This window comes from Haliotis rubra, unplaced genomic scaffold, assembly GCF_003918875.1.
Source record: "Haliotis rubra isolate DU_JTF1 unplaced genomic scaffold, ASM391887v1 Scf604, whole genome shotgun sequence".
NCBI lineage: Eukaryota > Metazoa > Mollusca > Gastropoda > Lepetellida > Haliotidae > Haliotis > Haliotis rubra.
This window is the reverse complement of record NW_025767307.1, coordinates 481,286-504,013: the sequence shown is the minus strand read 5'-3', so window position 1 is coordinate 504,013 and position 22,728 is coordinate 481,286. Positions and strand designations below refer to the sequence as shown.

Genomic DNA, 22,728 nt, shown 5'->3' with positions numbered 1-22,728 from the left:
TTGATACCATATTATCTTACATCCAATCTATTATAAAAATATGTACTTCTTAAAGATATGAATCAGCAGTACATTGACACCTCGTAATTCAGCGCTTGATATCGACGATCTGATACCAGTCTTGATAGTGATTTGTGCGGTGGTCTCACGAGTGAAGGCAAAGTTGTCTGATGACAAGAGAAAGGGAGACAACTGCTAGCGAGAGAAAACTCCGATTGTGACTTCCGGCGCTGGTTCTTGGACAGGAGAAAGGTGCTTTGGTTGTGTCTGAAAATGTGTTTAAAGGTAATTGTATTTTACGCTGCTCAATAATATATTTTGCTGAGAAATAACGTAAATCTGTAGTTTAAGCACCATTTCCCTATGACGTCATGGTCGAAAAGTGACGTCACATTATGACATGCTAAAGCTGTGTTACTTGTGTTCTTACACTCAGTTACGTGGTCAGTAAGTCAATTGTTTGACGAGTCATTGTTAGAATGAAATACATCAACATTTTTTTCTGAAGTTAGAAGTAGACTACAACAGGATTACTTGTGTTTACTTGGAGACGTAACCAACCAAACGCTGACGTCAGTCGATCGATTCTTGGAAGTAAAACGGGTTTTGATCCAGTTTGGTAAGGTGTAATGAAAACAGGATTTTTGTAAAATGTTCAAAAGACTTACGTTGAACATCGTCGCCTGGAATCATGGGAAGTAATTTGTTGACAAAGGTGCACTGTTGGTGACGTAGAGATTGTCCTGTTGCTAGGTTACTGCCAACATCCAGTTTCAGGTAGTTCCTGTCGGTGTTGTCATAAGCCGGCCAAGCAACGGGCACCGGCACCGGGGAGTTAGGATTTCTGAAATAAAGATGGTTATCTAAATAATGATAAATAACTGTAAACATTTTTTTTTTATAAAGACTTAAAAGTATAATTTCAGACTACAATTCAGTTAAAATTGGTCTTCAGCAACCCACGCTTAGAGGCGACTAAAGTGATCCGGCGGTCAGTCTCGCTCACTTGGTTGATACGTATCAACGTATTCCACTTGCGTAGATGAAGCTCTTGCTGTTGATCGTTGAATGTTCTAGTCCGGACTCGATTATTTACATATAGCTGGAATATTCCAGAGTGCCTCGCTAAAGAACAAACAAACTAAAATAAAGCACACACCACACCGACGTTACTCTCCATATAGAAATACAGCCAGAATACATCCAGCAATGACGGGTGTTATTTCATACCCCAGCCTATTTTACTGAGTGATATACCTGGATCAATAAGTTGCCATGAAGTGCAAGACTCACCCAGTCTTGGCAAAATTGGTCCAGTAGGTCATCATGGTTCTGCTGAGAGTCGCCTCATCTTGGTCGAATCCAAGTGATGCATTCAAGGGAAGACCAAACACTAGCTCTATCTCGAAGCCGTGAGCCGCTCCTGTCCATGCTGGGAATGGATTTGTAGAGATGCGATGATTGAAACCATACAGAAACGTGGGGTTGATCCTGGAGAACACTGATCCAAATTCCACAACTGGACAATTGTAGAGGACGTCGCTCTGAAGATTGTTGACGACATCAAAGTAGTCGACGTTGCCAGGAGGCTGCAGACTCTTGTAGTAGATGCTCAGTGCTTCTTTAGCCTTATCATTCGACTCTTCCATGAATGTTGATTTTATCATCATTTCATATTCTGCAGAACTAAGAATCAGATTTTGTGGTGCCAAGGTAAGATTTCTTAAGCCAGTGACTAAGGTCATCACAAACAAAGTAGCTTCGTCTTTGTTAAAACCGTGCAAAAGCTCGGTGTTCTTATATTCGCCTCTGTCCAGCAATGTCTTTGGGTCTTCAGGGAGGAAATACTTATCAATAACTGGAGCAAATGGAATGGGGTACATGACGCCGAGGGTTAACTGAAGGCCTGCCATTGATTGAGCATCAGCATATTTCAAACACTCAAAGATATCAACATCGGTATGAGTAGGGCACTTGAGTTTCTCAGCAAGCTTTATTGTGATATCTTTACTTGTGTGAGCATCTAGGTATGTAAAGGATTCTGATATTGGTCCACTCTCCATGATTGCTCTGTCAAACGTATCTCTTGACAAGGGGGACAATACATGAAGACCAACAGATATTCCTCCAGCACTCTCCCCAAATATGGTAATTCGGTTGGCATCTCCACCAAAATTGGCAACATTTGTCTTGACCCATTTGAATGCCATTCTTTGGTCCATTAAACCCATGTTGCCAGGCACGGTTCCCGGGCCTAGATAGGCGAAACCTAGGGGTCCAAGTCTGTAGTTGATGGTCACCACGATAACGTTATTCTCCACAGCTAGAACTGCGCCGTTGTGAAGAGGCATCTGACCAGACCCAAGATAAAATCCACCACCATATACCCAGATCATTACAGAAAGGTTACCAGTGTTATTTGTTGGTGTCCAGATCGACAGGTGCAGGCAGTCCTCGCTGTAGTAATCAGGAATCTGCTTGAAGCTTTCCAAAAACAATGGTATTTTTGGCTGGATACAGGATGGTCCGGGAACTTGGGCGTATGTGATACCCGAGTTGTTCGCCTCGAAAGCAACAGGATGCTTGAAGCGCAGATCTCCAACAGGCGGTTTGGCAAAACGTACTCCATGATACACGTCAACAGACTTTCCAAGGACTGACAGACGGTTTCCTCGGAGTCGTCCACTGGTAGTTGAAACATCTTGCGTCAACGACAGTGATGACATGGACAGAATGATTACCACGCCCATCATTATCTTTGATCGCACCATTCTGAAATCAGGACCATTTCAGAATTATTGCCACGCCCATCATTATCTTTGATCGCACCATTCTGAAATCAGAGCCATTTCAAGATTATTGCCACGTCTCACATTGTCGTTGATGGCACCATTCTAAAAATCATAAACATTTCAGAATTATTGCCACGTCTGACATTGTCGTTGATCGCACCATTCTGAAATCATAAACATTTCTGAATTATTGCCACGTCTGACATTGTCGTTGGTCGCACTATTCTGAAATCATAAACATTTCAGAATTATTGCCACGTCTGACATTGTCGTTGATCGCACCATTCTGAAATCATAAACATTTCTGAATTATTGCCACGTCTGACATTGTCGTTGGTCGCACTATTCTGAAATCATAAACATTTCAGAATTATTGCCACGTCTGACATTGTGGCTAGTCGCACCCTTCTCAAATTGGATACATTTCAGGATTAGTGCCACGTCTGACACTGTCGTTGATCACACCATTCTGAAAACATAAACATTTCTGAATTATTGCCACGTCTGACATTGTTGTTGATCGCTCTCTATTCTTAAATCATAAACATTTCAAAATTATTGCCATGTCTCACATTGTCGTTGATCACGCTATTCTCAAAATCATAAACATTTCTGAATTATTGCCACGTCTGACATTGTCGTTGATCACACTATTCTGAAATCATAAACATTTCTGAATTATTGCCACGTCTGACAATGTCGTTGATCGCACTATTCTTAAATCATAAACATTTCTGAATTATTGCCATGTCTAACATTGTCGTTGATCGCACCATTCTGAAATCATAAACATTTCAGAATTATTGCCATGTCTGACACTGTCGTTGATCGCACCATTCTGAAATCATAAACATTTCTGAATTATTGCCACACCTGACATTGTCGTTGATCGCACTATTCTGAAATCATAAACATTTCTGAATTATTGCCACGTCTGACATTGTGGCTAGTCGCACCCTTCTCAAATTGGATACATTTCAGGATAAGTGCCACGTCTGACATTGTCGTTGATCGGACTATTCTGAAATCATAAACAATTCAGAATTATTGCCACGTCTGACACTGTCGTTGATCACACCATTCTGAAATCATAAACAATTCAGAATTATTGCCACGTCTGACACTGTCGTTGATCGCACCATTCTGAAATCATTAACAATTCTGAATTATTGCCACGTCTGACACTGTCGTTGATCGCACCGTTCTGAAATCATAAACAATTCAGAATTATTGCCACGTCTGACATTGTGGCTAGTCGCACCATTCTGAAATCATAAACATTTCAGGATTAGTGCCACGTCTGACATTGTCGTGTTTTTGCATTCGTTGCAAGACACAATGAAGCCACTGTATGTATTCAGAGTCCAAGAGTTCGGCACATCTGACTTTGTCTTCTATAGCATCATCATGATATCAGACACTTTTTTGTTGATACCGGGTATTTTCACTTCTGTTACAAGATACGAAGGAGCCAGTGGATGTTTTCTGGACATCAAAACATGAAGATGCAAGTAGGTGTTTACTTGTGTTGGGAATTGGTTCAAATCTCATATTTGATGATTGGCTCATTACTACCGATCAATCATCGAAAATAATTGGTTAGCGTCATTTATGAAATTTGTTAATGCACATAAAAATAAGAAAAGAAACATGTAGTTCCTTTAGGGTTTTTTTGGCAAAATTTCACATCTTTAAAGGATGACTAGTATGTTGGGAACAAATTTCTTGGAATCTTTAAAATAATTCAATCATGACATGAAACGAGCTTGCAGTGCTTACGAAATGTAACAGACAAAACCAACCATGTGAAAAATATTGTTAATGAAAACAAGTGTTCCAGAATTGTTTGTGTTCGATTATGAGAAATTATGATCGATTGCTTGGTCGTTTAGTCACTACTACCAATCTTCGATTATTTCAATTAATCGGACCACCACTAGTGTTTACACGGTTCAAAGGTTTGGTAGACTTCAACTGCCAATTCTCTAACCCGCCTGACCTTACCGTCATTTGATTTCATTTGAGACCTGATGAATTGCTCGCTAACACAAAATCTAATAAATCCAACAAAACCAAATTTTGCACAGTCACATGAAATCGACAGACCAACTCTGATGATATGTCTCATAATTTTGGACAACCGAATAAGAAAGTTGTTAAACAAACGATCATTATTTTGTTGAAATAGAATAATAGAAATAATATAATATTAATGTATGAGCATACTGGAACGGGACGCGCCACGTAACAGCAGGGTACTTAGTATAAAGTACAAAAATAATTATAAACACAAAAAATAGGTCACGTTTGATGCAAATCGAAAGCGAAAGAACTGTCGGAATGGCCCAACATAGAGCTAACCACACCGTCATTGCCAGAACCTTCGGTTGCATCAGAGCAACTGTCATCAGACTGATGCAACGACGGAGATACTGACTGACTGACTGAGTTTAGTTTTACGCCGTTTTTAGCAATATTTCAGCAACATCACGGCGGGGGACACCTGAAATGGGCTTCACACATTGTACCCAACGACGGAGATAAACAGGCAATACATCAGACAGACCTGGGAGTGGTCGTCCTCGTGTGACCTCGTGTGACCTCGTGTGACAACGCCCGACGATGATCGCCAAATCCGGACAATTCATCGGAGAAATCGTTTTGTAACGGCGACGTCAATGGTGGTCACACTCGCTATTGATTCAGTATTTGATGACATCTTGCTAATACCACCTTGTTGATTTGAGTAAACGTTCAGATTATGATACCACGTGTCTTTCAGTGTCAGTTAAACGGTACTTTCGACTTTGTATGAAGCTAAATTGTGTACATTTCCTGTAGAATTGAAAACAAACAAACAGATGTTCATTCACATATTCTTTTGTTTCCTTTTCTAGTTTGGTCAAACACACTGTATACTTTCTTTTGAGCACTAGTTTACATAAAATGCGATATACAGCACATACACACACCTGCACATAGCACACCGTTGTTTATGTTGCACGCTTAAGGCGAGACAGTGGCCCTTATCAGCCACCATAGTAAAGTTGTTTGTTTTGTTTGGTTTGTTGTTTATGCTGCACTCAGCGATCAACAACATGAGCTTCGACCAAGTCAGCGAGCCTGACCACCCGATCCAATCGACCGCCTCCGTGGTGTAGTGGTTAGAGCGTCCGCCCGGAGTGCGGAAGGTCGCGGGTTCGATACCCGACCGCGTCATACCAAAAGACGTTAAAATGTGGTTCTTGTTGGTCCCTGCCTGGCGCTCGGCATTAATGGGTACAACCAGGACTGGTCGGCTCGGAGTCAGTATAATGTGTCTGAGTGGGGTATTCATGCTTCACTGCGGCATGGTATCTCAGTGGGCTAGCACTATAAAACCAGCTTAAGTCTGGGCTAGTATAAGTAGCCGCAAATACACATACACACGCATGCACGTCGTCATATGAGCGAAATATTCTCAAGCACGACGTAAAACCCAATTTCACCTCACCTCACCTCACCTCACCTCACCTCACCTCACCTCACCTCACCTCACCTCACCTCACCTCACCTCACCTCACCTCACCTCACCTCACCTCACCTCACCTCACCTCACCTCACCTCACCTCACCTCACCTCACCTCACCTCACCTCACCTCACCTCACCTCACCTCACCTCACCTCACCTCCTCACCTCACCTCACCTCACCTCACCTCACCTCTCACCTCACCTCCTCACCTCACCTCACCTCACCTCACCTCCACCTCACCTCACCTCACCTCACCTCACCTCACCTCACCTCACCTCACCTCACCTCACCTCACCTCACCTCACCTCACCTCACCTCACCTCACCTCACCTCACCTCACCTCACCTCACCTCACCTCACCTCACCTCACCTCACCTCACCCGATCCAGTTAGTCACGTTTTTACGACAAGCGTGTAGTGCTGGAGACCAATTGCCCGGATCTTCACGGGCAATCGCATTGTATGAACACAGCATGAAAACAATACTTTCAATAAATACAGCAAGTTTAAGCATGTGTAAAAAGATTTATTTATGTATTTCTGTCCGCATAATCTCACAGAAAAAGGGTAATTATGTAATTGACTTGCCTGATATCCTGAGGTCCTTGCGACAGAACAGACTAATGTTAAACTAATAGTCTGTATTCCCCCACACGGGCACTTGTACTGGAAAACGCTTTTTCTATTAAAGACCTGACCTTTCAACGAATACAAACTTAGATGGAACCCGAAGCTTTCAGTTTTTCTATACGTGTTGTGTAAACGGTTGGAACGAGGACCAATGAATAAACTCGGGGCCACGTGGGTGTTTGAGGAGACGCTAAGGTAAACATTCTATCTGGTGAATAATGTACCCGGGGAGAGTATGTAAAGATATCTCCGTCAAGTTGGGGTTCAGTTTTGACGAGGAAAGAAAGGATTAGCCAATGACCCTATCTCGGCGTATGACCTTGTTTGAGATTGTTAGTGGAAAGAGATTAATTTCTCAACCCATTAACCAATGTCCTTAACTCAGCATGCGACCTTATTTGATTTTGAGAGTGAGTGATTGAGTTTAGTTTTACACAGTAAGAAAGAGGTTCATTTCACAACCCGGGAAAATGTTTCATTTTAAATTTCTTTAAATTTCCCAATCGTAGCTTAATATTTTTGGATACACTTTGTTCAGTATGGTTTTATGTTTCAATCAATCAATCAATCAATCAATCAGTCAGTCAGAATCAGTCAGTCAGCCAGCCAGCCAGCCAGACAGCCAACCAACCAACCAACCAATCAACCAACCAACCAATCAACCAACCAATCAACCAACCAACCAATCAATCAATCAATCAACCAACGAAAGAACGGACGAAAGAACGAACGAAAAAACCAATGAATTAAAAAAATTCTCAGCGGCAATGGAAACACAGTTTAAGAACAGACGATGGTACTTCAAGAAAAATATTTTATTGCTCCCACAGATCGTGGAGCACATTATGTTGTTGTCAACTTAAGCAACAGAACATTATCTGAGCCCCATTGTAATGGTACACACTATACACACGTAGCACTGAAAAGTGAAAAATACTGCTAAACAACTTTAATATTGTCAACAATAAATATCATTAAAATAATCATTAAGTTTGGTTTTAATTGTCATGAAAATACATTTTCGACCCGACGCGCACTTTGCCTCAAATTTGAATTTTCCTCTCTTCTTATTGAGAAGAGTGTTAATAGCACGAACATTGAGCTAGAGGGTCCGCTGTACCTGGTTTGAACCCGTGGTCCTGGCGAGATCGAATGACCCGTGCGTGTTTACGAGGTTTTACTTTAGAAACAGTTTAATTATTGACATAAATACCACCTAGAGATCTGAGGATTGAACGGGATTTTATCCTTTTCAAGAAACCCGGTCTGGTCGTGAGGAGCAACGTAATGGATCGAATTGTTAGTCTCAGTGTGTGAGTGAGTGAGTTTAGTTTTACGCCGCACTCAGCAATATTCCAGCTATATGGCGGCGGTCTGTAAATAATCGTGTCTGGACCAGACAATCCAGTGATCAACAGCATGATCATCGATCTGCGTAATTGGGAACCGATGACATGTGTCAACCAAGCCAGTGAGCCTGACCACCCGATCCGGTTAGTGGCCTCTTACGACAAGCATGGGTTACTGAAGGTTCATTCTAACCCGGACAGGGACTTGGTTGATTGCCAGACAGCTTGTATCGTTGCTCGTCATATCAATCACTCGTTATGTGGTGTAGATTCGATTACTTACGCTCAAGTAACAGTATCCTGAGTTCATCTTCAAAGAAACAAACAAACAAACAAACACACAAACAAACAAACAAACAAATAAGAAGCCAAGGTGGGGCAGTTTAGCCAGCTCCACCAAAGAATCACGTCAGTTCCCAAAATAGCTTTATTTTAATTTCTACGACCAAAGTCAGTTTGTGTGATGTCAACACCGTCAGGCAACGTTCCTAGAAGTAGGCCACTGGCGTCTCCTTAGTAGACTACAAACCAGTCGCAATTCAGCTTGGTAATACTTGTGTATATGTAAATAGCACGAGGCGGTACGGCCCTAAAGTTCTACACTTCAGTCACGTGTCGAGTTCAATGTACCGCAGTTCAGATCTGTGCACATACATTAGATCTATGGCCATCTTGAATGGGTGTGTCGCCATACATGTATTCTGGCACTCGTAAATGAAATATTAAGGTAGGTTTATTTTTTTGCATTTTAAATGTCTGTTTGTTATTATCATTACACAGCGCTTTGTACTACATGACCATTTTCCATTCAATATGTTTAACCAACGGGTAAATCGATGTCTGTAAGGTTGTGCTAAGTTTTTACACATTGTTTTTTCATATTTATTTGAGTTTAGCAGATATTAGCCACCACAAAACAGATTTGTCTGTGGTGCTATTATGTATGTATGTATGTATGTATGTATGTATGTATGTATGTAGGTAGGTAGGTAGGTAGGTAGGTAGGTAGGTAGGTAGGTAGGTAGGTATATGTATGTAGGTAGGTAGGTAGGTAGGTAGTAGTGTGTGTGTGTGTGTATGTATTTATGTATGTATGCAGGTAGGTAGGTGTGTGTGTGTATGTATGTATGTAGGTAGGTAGGTATGTAGGTAGGTAGGTGTAGGTAGGTAGGTAGGTAGGTAGGTAGGTAGGTAGGTAGGTAGGTGTGTGTGTGTGTGTGTGTATGTTTATGTATGTATGCAGGTAGGTAGGTAGTGTGTGTGTGTGTGTGTGTGTGTGTGTGTGTATGTATGTATGTATGTATGTATGTATGTATGTATGTATGTATGTATGTATGTATGTATGTATGTATGTATGTATGTATGTATGTATGTATGTATGTATGTATGTATGTTTTGCATATGTTTATAAGGTGTATAAGCAATAAATATATAAAATATGAGTCCAGATATTTCTTCTTTCAAAATCTCCTTTATATCTGCACAAGATCTTTCGCCGTTCGACGGCTCTTCAGGTGTGCAATGAAAGCTGAGTGTCGTCACAGGCGACACATAACGGTAATAGCTATGTCGTCATCATGCGTATGACGTTACACGTCCACCACTATAGTTTCTAACTATGACGTCAAAAACACCGTGACGTTACAAACGTAACCTTACTGTCACCCATGATATAGATGGGGGCGCGGTGGGCGAGCTGGCTAGTTTTCCAGCGAACTTGACATACGCTGAAAGGAGGCACGACAAACGCAGAGAGAAGGCAGAGCCATCGCCATGAAGGCAGAAAGAAGGCCGAGCCAACGCCAAGAACGGCTCAGAACGCCACTGTAGTGGCGACTGTATTGAACATGCTCAAAACAAACGCAGAGCGGTCGCCGTCATGGTGGATTGAAAACAGGACGCAGAGGGAAGGCAGAGGGAAGGCAGAGCGAAGGCAGAGCAATCGCCGAGGTCGCAGAGTGAAGGCACAACGGTCGGCGAACGGACGCCACATTATGCGTCCGTCGAGCATCCATTGACGTTCGTTGAGCATGCACTCTGCCTTCATTCAGCGACTAGCGCATCCCTTTGAACAACCACGGCGTTCGCTCTGCCTTTACTCTGCCTTTCCAGATTACATATAAATAGGTCTTGTACTGCCGATTTCCACGGTATTTGAGAACTGCCGAGCTTGCGATCAGACGTCTCACCATGCCTCCAAGAAGGTATGCTACTAGACGAAATGCCAAAACCTAAAAGAGTGCCTCAAAAATTACCGAAAACATTGGCCAACAGGAAAATGTTACTGCTGACAATGTTTTTTTTTAAAGATATGAACAAAATTGAAGACAAACAATATGCACGCATTGATACTTTATTTGGAAATACAGATATCCATAATGAACTCATACATATAAGACTAATGTAGAGTAATGATAGCAATATGAACATCATCAAACAATTCCATCCGCATAGCAATTCAGTTCCATACACACCACTTCAAATCATACGGTCCTGCCATGGAACCGATCCAGCTGCATTGTTGAAGTACAACTTCAGATACTCTCACAGCTGTTTTCCTCCTCGTGTGTCTCGGTTTGGTCCAACTACTTGTGCAACATCATGCATATTTGCTTGTTGTCTCCATTCTCCAGGTATGAGGTCGTGGGTATCGTGCAGCATTCTGTAACGTTGGATATCGGACCTCGCATTATATTGTGAAGACAATTACATGCTTCAATCACATCCTGGACTGAATTAGGCATCAGCTGCATCGTTGAAAGTAGAACTTGAAATCGCTGAGCCACAATGCCAAACGCATTTTCAACTACTCTTCTTCCACGAGAGGTACGATAGTTGAAGATCCGTTGCTCCTTGGTGAGTGCCCTGATTGAATATGGCTTCATCATGTGGGTTCTGAGGGCAAATACATCATCCCCGAGTAGGAAGAATGGTGTGTCACGGTCATCATTCGGCAATGACTCAGGAGTTGAAAAGTTTATGGTGCCATCTTCGAGGCAGGTCTTCAGTTCAGGTTCATTGAAAATCTGGCTGTCTAACACCACCAACATCACACCATAAAAATTTATAATTAGCATCCACTAATGCAAGAAGGACAAGAGAGAAAAATCCCTTATAGTTGTGGTAGAGACTACCTGTGTTTGGTGGACAACGCACGGCTATATGTTTCCCATCAATGGCTCCACATGCATGGGGTAAGTTCCAACGTCTCTGAAAGTCATGTGCAACAGCTTTCCACTCTTGGGAGTTCCTTGGGCATTTGACAACTTCATTCTTATATTCATCTCTGATAGCTCTGCAAACTTCAGGCACATAAATGGAGATCGTGCCGCGTGACACACGATACTGGTACTGGAGGCTTGGGTATTTGTCCCCAGTTGCAAGGAACCTAAGGGTTACGGCAAGTTTCAGACCAGGCTCTAAACTCGCTCGCCTGTTCGTTTGGGGATTCTTGGGCCAACCCGAGGGAGGAGTTAGTCAAAAGGGCTAGCTCCATTCTCAGATTATTGTAGAATGACCCTTCATCTTCTAGACGCAGTTCTTGTATTAGTTGGTTGTAGTCCCCGAACCGCAACCGTCTGTGTTGCGTCAACAATGGGCGGACCCACAGGGTTCTCAATCTTCTTCTTCTACGTCTATTCATCCTTCTATTTAAGATGGCAATGGCTATGAGGTTGAAAAACAATGTCTGTTGACCTTGCAAAATAGCTATTTGCAAACGCAGTTCATTGTTCATGCTTACTGAAGTCATTATACGATGATTTCACTTAGCCTGCTCGTATGAAACTAATGATAAAATGTCGTAGCCAGGTACTTATATACCTAGAGTATGCAGGGTGCCAAACAGACGCCACAGATCGCAGAGAGAAGACAGAGTGAACGCCAATGAATGCACAAGGAAGGCACAACGGTCGTCGAGAACGCAGAAGCATTTCTGAACGGACGCCGTTATTTGCATATGATGGTACAGGGAAGGCAGAGAGGACGCCTAGGATGTTCAAAGAACGCCACTGAAATGTAAAAAATTGGCAGCTTAGGTCGTACAAGAAAGGCACAAGGGGCGCCGGAGCAGTTACACTGAAACATTCAATAGCGCCCCGTGACTATGCACTCAGATCATATTTGAACAGACAACACGTGCCTTGTTGATCAAAGGGTTGTAATGTAAATGTACGAGGTGGCAAGCCGGTGGGTTTGTATTTGCCCCGGGAGCAAATTATTGATCGCGTAGTACGAATTGTGCAATCATAGAAGGGGACAGATAGAGGTTCGGGGTAAGGGTAAAGGTATGTGGGGTTCACGGGCCGAGAGATAATTACCTAGTTCTGAATGCATTCAACCAGTGTACGTTTTGTGAGGCCATGCATACCTTAAAATTTGAACAGGCATACCTTAAAATTTGAACATTCATACCTTGAATTTGAAAATGCATACCTTGAATTTTGAACTTGCATACCTTGAAATTTGAACATGCATACCTTAAAATTTGAACATGCATACCTTGAAATTTGAACATGCATACCTTGAATTTTGAAAATGCATACCTTGTTTTGAACTTGCATACCTTGTAATTTGAAAATGCATACCTTAAACTTTTTAACATTCATACCTTGAAATTTAACATGTATACCTTGAACTTTCAACACATCACTTTGGGGATTAGCATAAGACGCCATATTTTACCTGATCGCATCTGTTCAATGATGTAAGGCTTGGTTGGTTGGTTGTTAATGTAAGGGACTTCAGGGTGGTGGGGTAGCCTAATGGTTAAAGCGTTGGCTCGTCACGCCGAAGACCCGGGTTCGAATCCCCACATGGGTACAATGTGTGAAGCCCATTTCTGGTGTCCCCCGCCGTGATGTTGCTGGAATATTGCTAAAATCGGCGTAAAACCAAACTCAGTCAGTCAGTCAGTAAGGGACTTCAGCTGAAAGCAGCATAGAAATGTACTAGTGCTCTGTTTCTAGGTTTCACTTAAGATAAGTCTGAACAGTTCATAAACAATTATGCTCTTATGGATTCTGTTGGATGTTTCTTGACTGAATGTCCCAGCTGCCCATGAGGGTGATGAGAGGCGACTAACGGGATCGGGTGGTCAGGCTCGCTGACTGGGTTGATGCATGGCGTCGTATCTCAACATCGATGTTCATGGTGTCACTAGATGGTCGGGTCAGAATGGAATATTTCATACACCGGAATATTTCTGAGTGCATCGTTACACTACAAACAAACAAAATAGAAAAACAAACAAGAAACGATAGTTTACAAATGCATGTTTACATAAAATTTGCTGGAATTTGTTTGTGTACGCTACTGACAAACAAACACTAGCTTCACAACATGAGACGTCATCACATTGACCATTTTCTACAGCAGGGCGTCTGAATCCAGGAATAATTTCGGGGTATGATTGGCTGGATGGTTTTTTGTTTAATGGCGCGCATGGCAATGTTCCAGCTATATGGTGGCGGTCTGTAAATAATCGAGTGTGGACCAAATAAATCGAGGTGTGAAGAGAGGTGAAGTGTTGTTGTTGTTGTTGTTTTGTGTTCGTGTGTGTGTGGTCGTGTGTGGGGTGTGTGGTATTATGGTTTTTTGGGGGGTTTGTGTGTGTGCTGTGTGTGTGTCGTGTGTGGGGTGTGTGGTATGTATGGGTTTTGTGTGTGTGCTGTGTGCGTTGTTATGTGTGTTGTGTGTCGTGTGTGCTGGTGTCGTGTGTGTGTGTGTGTGTGTGGTATGTATCGGTTTTGTTGGGTTTTGTGTGTGTGCTGTGTGCGTTGTTGGGTGTTGTGTGTCGTGTGTACTGTGTGTGTTGTTGTGTGCTGTGTTATATATGTGGTTTTTTTGGTGTTTTTTGTTTTGTTGTTGTTGTTGGTGGTGGTGGTGGTGGTGGTGTGTGTGTGTGTGTGTGTGTGTGTGTGTGCGTGTGCGTGTGCGTGTGCGTGCGCGTTTTTGTTTGTGCGTTTGATTTGTGCCAAAAGCCAGACATGGTAAAAACAAGTATCATGGTTTGCTGTCTTTGCTATGACACGGCAGTGTATCGAACACCTGACCTTCCATTCTCCGAGCAGACGGTCTGTCCACTGTGCTACACAGGCTGTCCCCGTGATACATGGCGTGGATGATATACAGTCAAACACTGCTATGTCGAAGTCGACTTGACCTACATAAATATTTCGGTGTATCGTAGTAGTGCAGTGTAGTATTGCAGTGGTAATGTGTCTGCCTATCACGCGGAAGGCCCGGGTTCGACTATGTTGGGGTCCCGAGGTGGGCACATTTGCGTAGTATCCTTGGACAAGATACTTAGATCCACATTGTCTCAGTTCACCCAGCTGTAAAATGGGTACCCGTGGGGATGTGCTGGCAATGTGAGTGTTTAGTTCATTGCGCCTAACAGGCAGCATGGCTGTATGCTCCCCAGGGAGTTGAAAAAGTATCAGAAAGTACGATAGTGTCCTATGACCGGGTGAAAGTAATGTACGTAGCGCTGTGAGCAGGTAATGTGCCTGGATATGAGCGAATTACAAGTGGATTATTACTACTATTACTATTACTATCCGAAGCTCGACACAACTTATGATTAAGGAATACGTCGGAGCAAACTTTTACTTTACTTCGAGACAGCTGTACGTTCGATACATCCAGGTTCGACACAACAGTATTTGACTATATATGTTTAGTATGGGTCAGTGAACGTGATACTTATCGGTACATCCAGGTTCGACACAACAGTATTTGACTATATATGTTTAGTATGGGTCAGTGAACGTGATACTTATCGCTACATCCAGGTTCGACACAACAGTATTTGACTATATATGTTTAGTATGGGTCAGTGAATGTGATAATTATCGGTACATCAAGGTTCGACACAACAGTATTTGACTATATATGTTTAGTATGGGTCAGTGAACGTGATACTTATCGGTACATCCAGGTTCGACACAACAGTATTTGACTATATATGTTTAGTATGGGTCAGTGAACGTGATACTTATCGCTACATCCAGGTTCGACACAACAGTATTTGACTATATATGTTTAGTATGGGTCAGTGAATGTGATAATTATCGGTACATCAAGGTTCGACACAACAGTATTTGACTATATATGTTTAGCATAGGTCAGTGAATGTGATACTTATCGGTAACTGTTTTCAGATAAATCATGACACCTTCGCTTATCTTCGGTCTGGTTGCTGTTATCGTCACTACCGGAAACAGAGTCTCCGGACAGGAAGTTGACACTACGCATGGCAGAGTCACAGGTCTGCGAACTGCCGTCCTCGGGAAATCCATCGATACCTACTATGGCATACCTTTCGCCAAACCACCAATAGGAGACCTTAGGTTTAAGCACCCACAACCCATTGAACCCTGGCGACCGGAGGTCAAGAACGCCCAATCGCTGAAACCTTCATGTCAACAACCAACGCCGGCTCCAAATGGCATGTCCTGGAGGACGACCCCGCCGACTTTCAGCGAGGATTGTCTCTACATCAATGTATGGGCACCAGCCAGCATACCAACAAATACCAACCTCGCAACCATGGTATGGATCTATGGTGGTTCCTTCACATTCGGCTCCATCAACATGCCATTGTATGCCGGCAAGTATCTTGCCGCCGAGAAGAACGTCATCGTAATGTCCATAAACTACCGTGTAGGAGCGCATGGATTTTTGTACCTCAGCCCTGACACGTTTCCAGGCAACCAGGGACTCATGGACCAGACTCTTGCCTTGCAGTGGATTCGAGACAATGTTGAGAGATTCGGCGGAGATGCAAACAGGATTACCATATTTGGAGAAAGCGCCGGGGCAGCATCAGTTGGACATCTGTTGTTATCCCCCAAATCACGTGACCTCTTCACCCGTGCCATTCTACAAAGCGGATCCCCTCTTCCAGTATGGGCAGCACAGGAACCGTCAGCTGCTGTTGGCAGCGCCAGAAGACTTGCGATGTTAGCCAACTGCTCTGCCAGATCTGATGCTGATATTTACCATTGCATCAAAGACCTTCCTCCAGGAACTGTTCTAAATTACCAGGCACAGGTCTTTGGCATTGGAGGGATAGCTTTCGCTCCTGTCGTTGACGGTTTCTTCTTACCAGACACTCCAATATCTCTTGTAGAAAAAGGTCAAATGAAGAAAACTGAACTCTTAATAGGTGTCAACAGGAATGAAGGTACTCTATTTCTTCCAGTCTCTCTGCCAACGATATTTACACTATCAGATCGATTAAACGTGAGCAGGACACAATTCCTGGTAGCAATGAGATCGTACGCGGCACTAAATGGCCTGCCATCGACAATAGTCAAGGCAATCATGGCTCAATACGATGAAGTTCAAGTTCCTTCTCTACGTAAAGACTACGTTGAAACTACGGACGACATCCTGGGAGACAGCTACTTCAAATGTCCAGCAGCCAAACTGGCGGACTTCTACGCAGCAGCGGACGACGTGTACTTCTACTCCTTCGACCACCGGCTCGGCGCTTTGGTTGCACCGGCATGGATGGGAACTTTTCATTCGGCTGAGATAGAGATGGTGTTTGGCCTTCCTCTCGGGAATGATTTCACAGCTTCAGAGGCGGAAAAAATAACAAGTCGGAGCATGATGACATACTGGGCGAATTTTGCTAAAACTGGGTAAGTACCTTAAAATGTTGAAATTAAATCAGGGATTGAAAAGATGGATAAAATGAAAATGTGTGGATGTCAACTTATTTTGTTATGAGGAACATGACGTTTGGGAGTATATTTGAGAAAGTAGTAAGAAACGTTCTGTACAAAGAGGGGCGGTGGGGTAGCCTAGTGGTTAAACTGTTTGCTCGTCACGCCGAAGACCCGGGTTCGATTCCCAATATGGGTCAAATGTTTAAAGCCAATTTCTGGTGTCCCCCGCCCTGATATTGATGGAATGTTGCTGAAAGCGGTGTAAAACTCAACTTCCTCATTCATAACAAATAATGTTTCAACTTGGTTGTGAATCACGTCTAAATGGGGGCAGTGGGGTAGCCTAGTGGTTAAAGCGTTGGCTCGTCACGCCGAAAACCCGGATTCGAATCCCCACATGGGTACAATGTGTGAAGCCCATTTCTGTTGTCCCCCGCCGTGATGAAGCTGGAATATTGCTAAAAGCGGCGTAAAACCAAACTCAGTCAGTCAGTCAGTCACTTCTAAATCCCCTTCAAATGCTTGAAAAGGTAAACGTTTTGTAATGAATTAAGTTCATTTGTCTGTGATGCTTCACACTGTGTATAAAAGCATTATTAATCTTGTGAAAATATTCTGAAGAGGAACAAAGATCTCAATAGTGTTAAATAGGTTTTTCATAAATGAGCTTGTGACTGAAATGTATGATAAATGTGATCACGGTATATTTGTTACACACAATATTTATGATATAATGCTACTTGTGTTTGCCGATGATGTTACACTGTTCTCTGATACTGTCTCAGGGTTGCAAAAGCAATTAAATGTGCTCCAATATTCCTGTGAAAGATGGGGATTTCAAGTCAATTACGATAAAACCAATGTTATTGTATTCAGAAATGGAGGCATTGTTGCTAAACGTGAAAGCTGGGTTCTAAACAACATAAATCTCAAAATTATTCCATATTATAAGTATGTAGGTATTGTATTTTCATCAACGTTAAATTGGGCAAAAGCATGCCAAACACTAGCAGCTCAAGCTTCACGTGCAATGATGCCTCTGTTCACATTATTTCGAAAAAATAGTTGTATATCCTTTCTAGCGGCTTGTAAAATATTTGATAGCAAAGTTTGACCAATTTTACTGTATGGGTCTGAAATATGGGGGACAAGATACTTTGAAGTTTTAGAAAAAGTTCACACACAGTATCTGAAACGTTTCTTACAGGTTGGCAAATTCGCATCCAATCAGGCTATACTTGGCGAACCAGGGCGCCACACGATGTTTGTGTCAACACAGATAAGGGTTATAAAATACTGGATAAAAATACTTCATATGAATTGTTCTAGATAGCAATACCAATGCTATATTATGTTAAACAAAATAGATGATGCTGGAAAGCAAAACTGGGTGTCAAAACTCTCAGAAATTTGCTATTTTACACAGGTTTTACCCACGTTTGGTTATCACAAAGTGTGGGTGATTCTATATTGTTTACAATTATATTCAAACAACGGTTGAAAGATATTGATTGCCAAAATTGGCATAGTTTTATATCATCTTCGCACTATTTAAGTAATTATAGTAGCATTAAGACTTTGTTGCAGCCTGAAAAATATTTTTTGTGTCTCTCGGATAGGTCTTTGCTAAGAGCCTTATGTAAATTTAGAATAGCTCTTCATGATTTTAATATTAATCACTTACGTAGAAACAAAAATGAACATGTATATAAATCACTGTTTGCAATGTGATCTTAACGTTATGGAGGACGAGTTCCACGTCCTGTTTATTTGTATAAAGTATCATGACCTGAGATTAAAATATTTCCCAAACCTATCTAATATTAAGCAATATTCAGTGAAACTTTTGTGTAATATATTAAATACAAATAATGAGGATAGTTTACGAGCACTCGCCATTTTCCTTAAAAATGTGTTTCTATTGAGAGGTAAATGGAAATAGAAATATTGCTGTATTGTTCACCACGTGACATGTGTTCTATCAAATACAATTGTATTCTAGGCTATGAGGCCGAAATACTGAATAAATATATATCATATCATATCATAGGTGAAAATACCTTGTATTTTTCAGTTGGAGTAAAATTTGATTGTGAATGAGTCGTTTGTCCAAACTCAGCTGTAATGTATTATTATTATTATTGCTAGTATGGCTAGTTTAATATTTGCTCTTACGGGTAAATAACAAATGATTAATTAGAATTGGTCTTCAGTCACCCATGCTTGTCGTAAGAGGCGACTAACTGGATCGGGTAGTCAGGCTCGCTGACTTAGTTGACACATGTCATCGATTCCAATGCTGTTGATCACTGGATTGTCTGGTTCAGACTCGATTATTTACAGACGGCCTCAACATAGCTGGACTATTGCTGAGTGCGGCGTTAAAATAACAACCAATCCTATTTCGTATGATATAATTATTAAACACAATGTAATTGTCAATACGTTGGTGAATATTGACACATACAAGTATTTGTCACCCGTCATGGTCCAGGTTTGAATAGATCTTCAGTAACCCATGCTTGTCGTAAGAGGCGACCAACGGGATCAGGTGGTCAGGCTCGCTGACTTGGTTGACACATGTCATCGTATCCCAATTGTGTAGATCGATGATCATGTTGATCACTGGATTGTCTGGTTCAGACTCGATTATTTACAGACCGCCGCCATATAGCTGGACTATTGCTGAGTGCGGCGTAAAACTAAACTCACTCACTCACTAGAAGTATTTGTGCATGTAGTAACTTCTGTTATCAACAGTAAAATCCTTACAAACAAATATTGAGAAGAAACCGAATCTGTTAATGTTAAACGTTTTTCGCCGTCAATTTGACAGGAACCCTAACCTACCGGAGACGCCCGGCTTCCAGTGGCCAAGGTACACCACAGATGATGAAACCTACCTTGTCTTCACGGATGCAGGGCAGCGCACCAGTCAGGGCGTGAGGAAACAGCAGTGTGTGTTCTGGGACACTCTGGTGCCACTGATTCTCGAGAACATGGAGGCGCTTCCTGGAAGTAAGTCACCCATAGCATCACACGTGGATTTGTCACGTGAGTGAGTGAGTGAGTGGGTGAGTGAGTGAGTGAGTGAAGAAGCAGCAGTGTGTGTTCTGAGACACTCTGGTGCCACTGATTCTCAAGAACGAGGAGACGCTTCCTGGAAGTACGTCACCCATAGCATCACATGTGGATTTGTTACGTGAGTGAGTGAGTGAGTGAGTGAGTGAGGAAACAGCAGTGTGTGTTCTGGGACACAATGGTGCCACTGATTCTCGAGAACGAGGAGACGCCTCCTGGAAGTAAGTCACCCATAGCATCACACGTGGATTTGTCACGTGAGTGAGTGAGTGAGTGAGTGAGTGAGGAAGCAGCAGTGTGTGTTCTGGGACACAATGGTGCCACTGATTCTCGAGAACGAGGAGACGCCTCCTGGAAGTACGTCACCCATAGCATCACATGTGGATTTGTTACGTTAATGAGTGAGTGAGTGAGTGAGTGAGTGAGTGAGTGAGTGAGTGAGTGAGGAAGCAGCAGTGTGTGTTCTGGGACACAATGGTGCCACTGATTCTCGAGAACGAGGAGACGCCTCCTGGAAGTAAGTCACCCATAGCATCACGCATAGAATTGTCACGTGAGTGAGTGAGTGAGTGAGTTGGATTGGTTGTGTGATCCTATGCGTGAGTGGGTTGGGTGGTGATTGCATGCAAGCGTGAGTGCATGTGTGAGTGAGTTGGATGGTGAGTGAGTGCATGTGTAAGTGAATTACAAGATGAGTCAGTGAGTGCGTGAATGCGTGAGTGAGTTGGATGGTGAGTAAGTGAGTGAGTGAACGGTTTTCAGCAATATTTCAGCCGTATCAAGACGGGGGACACACATTTGTTTGTTTGTTGTCACTCAGCAATATATGTCGGTGGTCAGTGACATGTGTCAACTAAGTCAAGCGAGCCTGACCACCCGAACCCGTTAGTCCTCTTAATAACGACAAGCATGGGTTACTGAAGATCAATTCTAACCCGGATCTTCACGGGTAGCCATCACTGTAACTGAGTGCGGTACCTCTAGACTCCCGTATTACCTTCAACGATGGGCAAGATGGTCATGTGTGAATGATGACGTCACAATCAGAGATAGATCACATGTTATTTTCTGTTTCAGCGACGACAGAGAGGGTGGTTTACGTCTGTCCAAACCACGGAAGCAGAATCTCCGTTTCATTGGAAGTGTTGTTGGGCGTGGCACTTGCAGCTCTATTAAGCTTTACTAAATAAACACTCACATCAACTGGAATCCACTTTCTCTAAAACACTAAGCAATGTCATGATAAAAAAATGTACTGATTCCTTTCATGTTCATTTGTCACTGACCCGTGCAGATCCGGGGTAGAATAGGTCTTCAGCAACCCATGCTTGCCAGAAAAGGCGACTATGCTTGTCGTAACGGGATCGGGTGGTCAGGCCCATGCTGTTGATCACTGGATTGTCTGGTCCAGACTCGATTATTTACAGACCGCCGCCATATAGGTGGAATATTGCTGAGTGCGGCGTAAAACTAAACTCACTCACTCATTTGTCACTGGTGTTATTTCTTCATGAGATCGGCAACACAAAGGCAATGTCAAATGTACATGTGTGAATCTATGACTTGAAGGAAAAGGGTGTCCGAATCTCAGACATACACTGGTTATGGTTCTAGGATTGTCTTGTTGGCTTCGCCTGTAATAGTGTCAGTGCGGTATTTCCTTTTATTACCCACGTGGTCAACGTATGGGTAGCTGCATACTAATCTCGTACGTCACACGAGTGTCGTATCGCGTTGACCTGTGTCGTAACGACTTGACCTGAGATTCTAACGATTTGATTGGATAACCGATGACCTCTCAGTTAGGTCACATTCTGACGTAACTATTTTTTCATTCATAACAAACACGTGAATCCATTCATTCTACAACTTAAATGCATTGTGGGAATGTAAACATCGCGAACGTTGCCGTGTAGCTGTTTAATTGTGAGTCGAACTGAGACATGATATCCGTCAAAAAACGTAAACGCAATGTTTCCACCAGTGATGTTAGCCGAATGAAGCAACTGCAAACCAAGAAACGGGGTGCTACGGAGTAGTCTACTGTAGGAGGCTGTACGAGGCGATGACAACTGACATGAATCGTGACGTCGGTTACCAAGGCAGTGACGTCATTAGAGTATGGCGTCATGCAAATATTGTACTACAGGACAAAACTCTTCCGCAACCTCTTTATGAAACCGGTTTCGGTTTGAAACCAAAATATTAACAAAAATACACTATTTTGTCAATTTAATGCATGTAAGACGTGGGTAATAAATAAAATACCACACTCGGTCTCACTACATACGAATTATACGAAACTCGTGACCTTCCTATGTTAGGAAGGACACTCGTTTCGTATAATTCGTATGTAATGAGACCTCGTGTAGTATTCTCTATAAACACCACCAGTTAACGCTCAATATAGAACAAACTTTATGGATAATAACTTCTTTTTATTCGTGAGTGCGACGTTTCGATACAGATTCTTGTACCGTTGTCAAGCATAATGGGACATGAAGAGGGGGGAAGTGTATATATACTGGATGTAACAATGTAACAAAGAAAACAACATAATTAACATAATTGGCTAGGCAGAAAGCTGATGAAGCCAGAGAGTAGACAAAGGACAGGCGTAGAAGCCAATGATGTACAAATAATAATGACATGTTTATACAGCAGTGAGTTTATACAGTGGGTTGGG

At 42.5% G+C, this 22,728-nt stretch overlaps 2 protein-coding genes across 4 annotated transcripts; one reads left to right on the top strand and one right to left on the bottom strand.

The window, feature by feature from the left end:
• Nucleotides 1-2,762, bottom strand: LOC124255646 (cholinesterase 2-like). Its single transcript, XM_046689541.1, has 3 exons — nucleotides 1,294-2,762; nucleotides 669-844; nucleotides 1-267 (listed from the first exon to the last, which is right to left on the bottom strand). Exons 1-3 carry the CDS (start codon nucleotides 2,751-2,753, stop codon nucleotides 146-148), a joined length of 1,758 nt encoding a protein of 585 aa, XP_046545497.1. The 5' UTR covers nucleotides 2,754-2,762; the 3' UTR covers nucleotides 1-145.
• Nucleotides 2,763-8,789: 6,027 nt separating this feature from the next.
• LOC124255652 (acetylcholinesterase-like) lies at nucleotides 8,790-21,251 on the top strand. 3 transcript variants are annotated; one of them, XM_046689547.1, is made up of 5 exons: nucleotides 8,790-9,010; nucleotides 15,447-16,934; nucleotides 19,798-19,939; nucleotides 20,224-20,263; nucleotides 21,120-21,251. In XM_046689547.1, exons 2-5 carry the CDS (start codon nucleotides 15,454-15,456, stop codon nucleotides 21,230-21,232), a joined length of 1,776 nt encoding a protein of 591 aa, XP_046545503.1. In that variant the 5' UTR covers nucleotides 8,790-9,010; nucleotides 15,447-15,453; the 3' UTR covers nucleotides 21,233-21,251. The 3 variants fall into 3 exon arrangements, 2 of the variants coding, with proteins under 2 accessions (XP_046545503.1, XP_046545502.1); XM_046689546.1 differs by having other exon boundaries at nucleotides 8,791-9,010; nucleotides 19,798-19,960; nucleotides 20,245-20,263; XR_006892719.1 differs by lacking the exons at nucleotides 8,790-9,010; nucleotides 15,447-16,934; nucleotides 19,798-19,939; nucleotides 20,224-20,263 and adding an exon at nucleotides 20,471-20,559.
• Nucleotides 21,252-22,728: the final 1,477 nt, after the last annotated feature.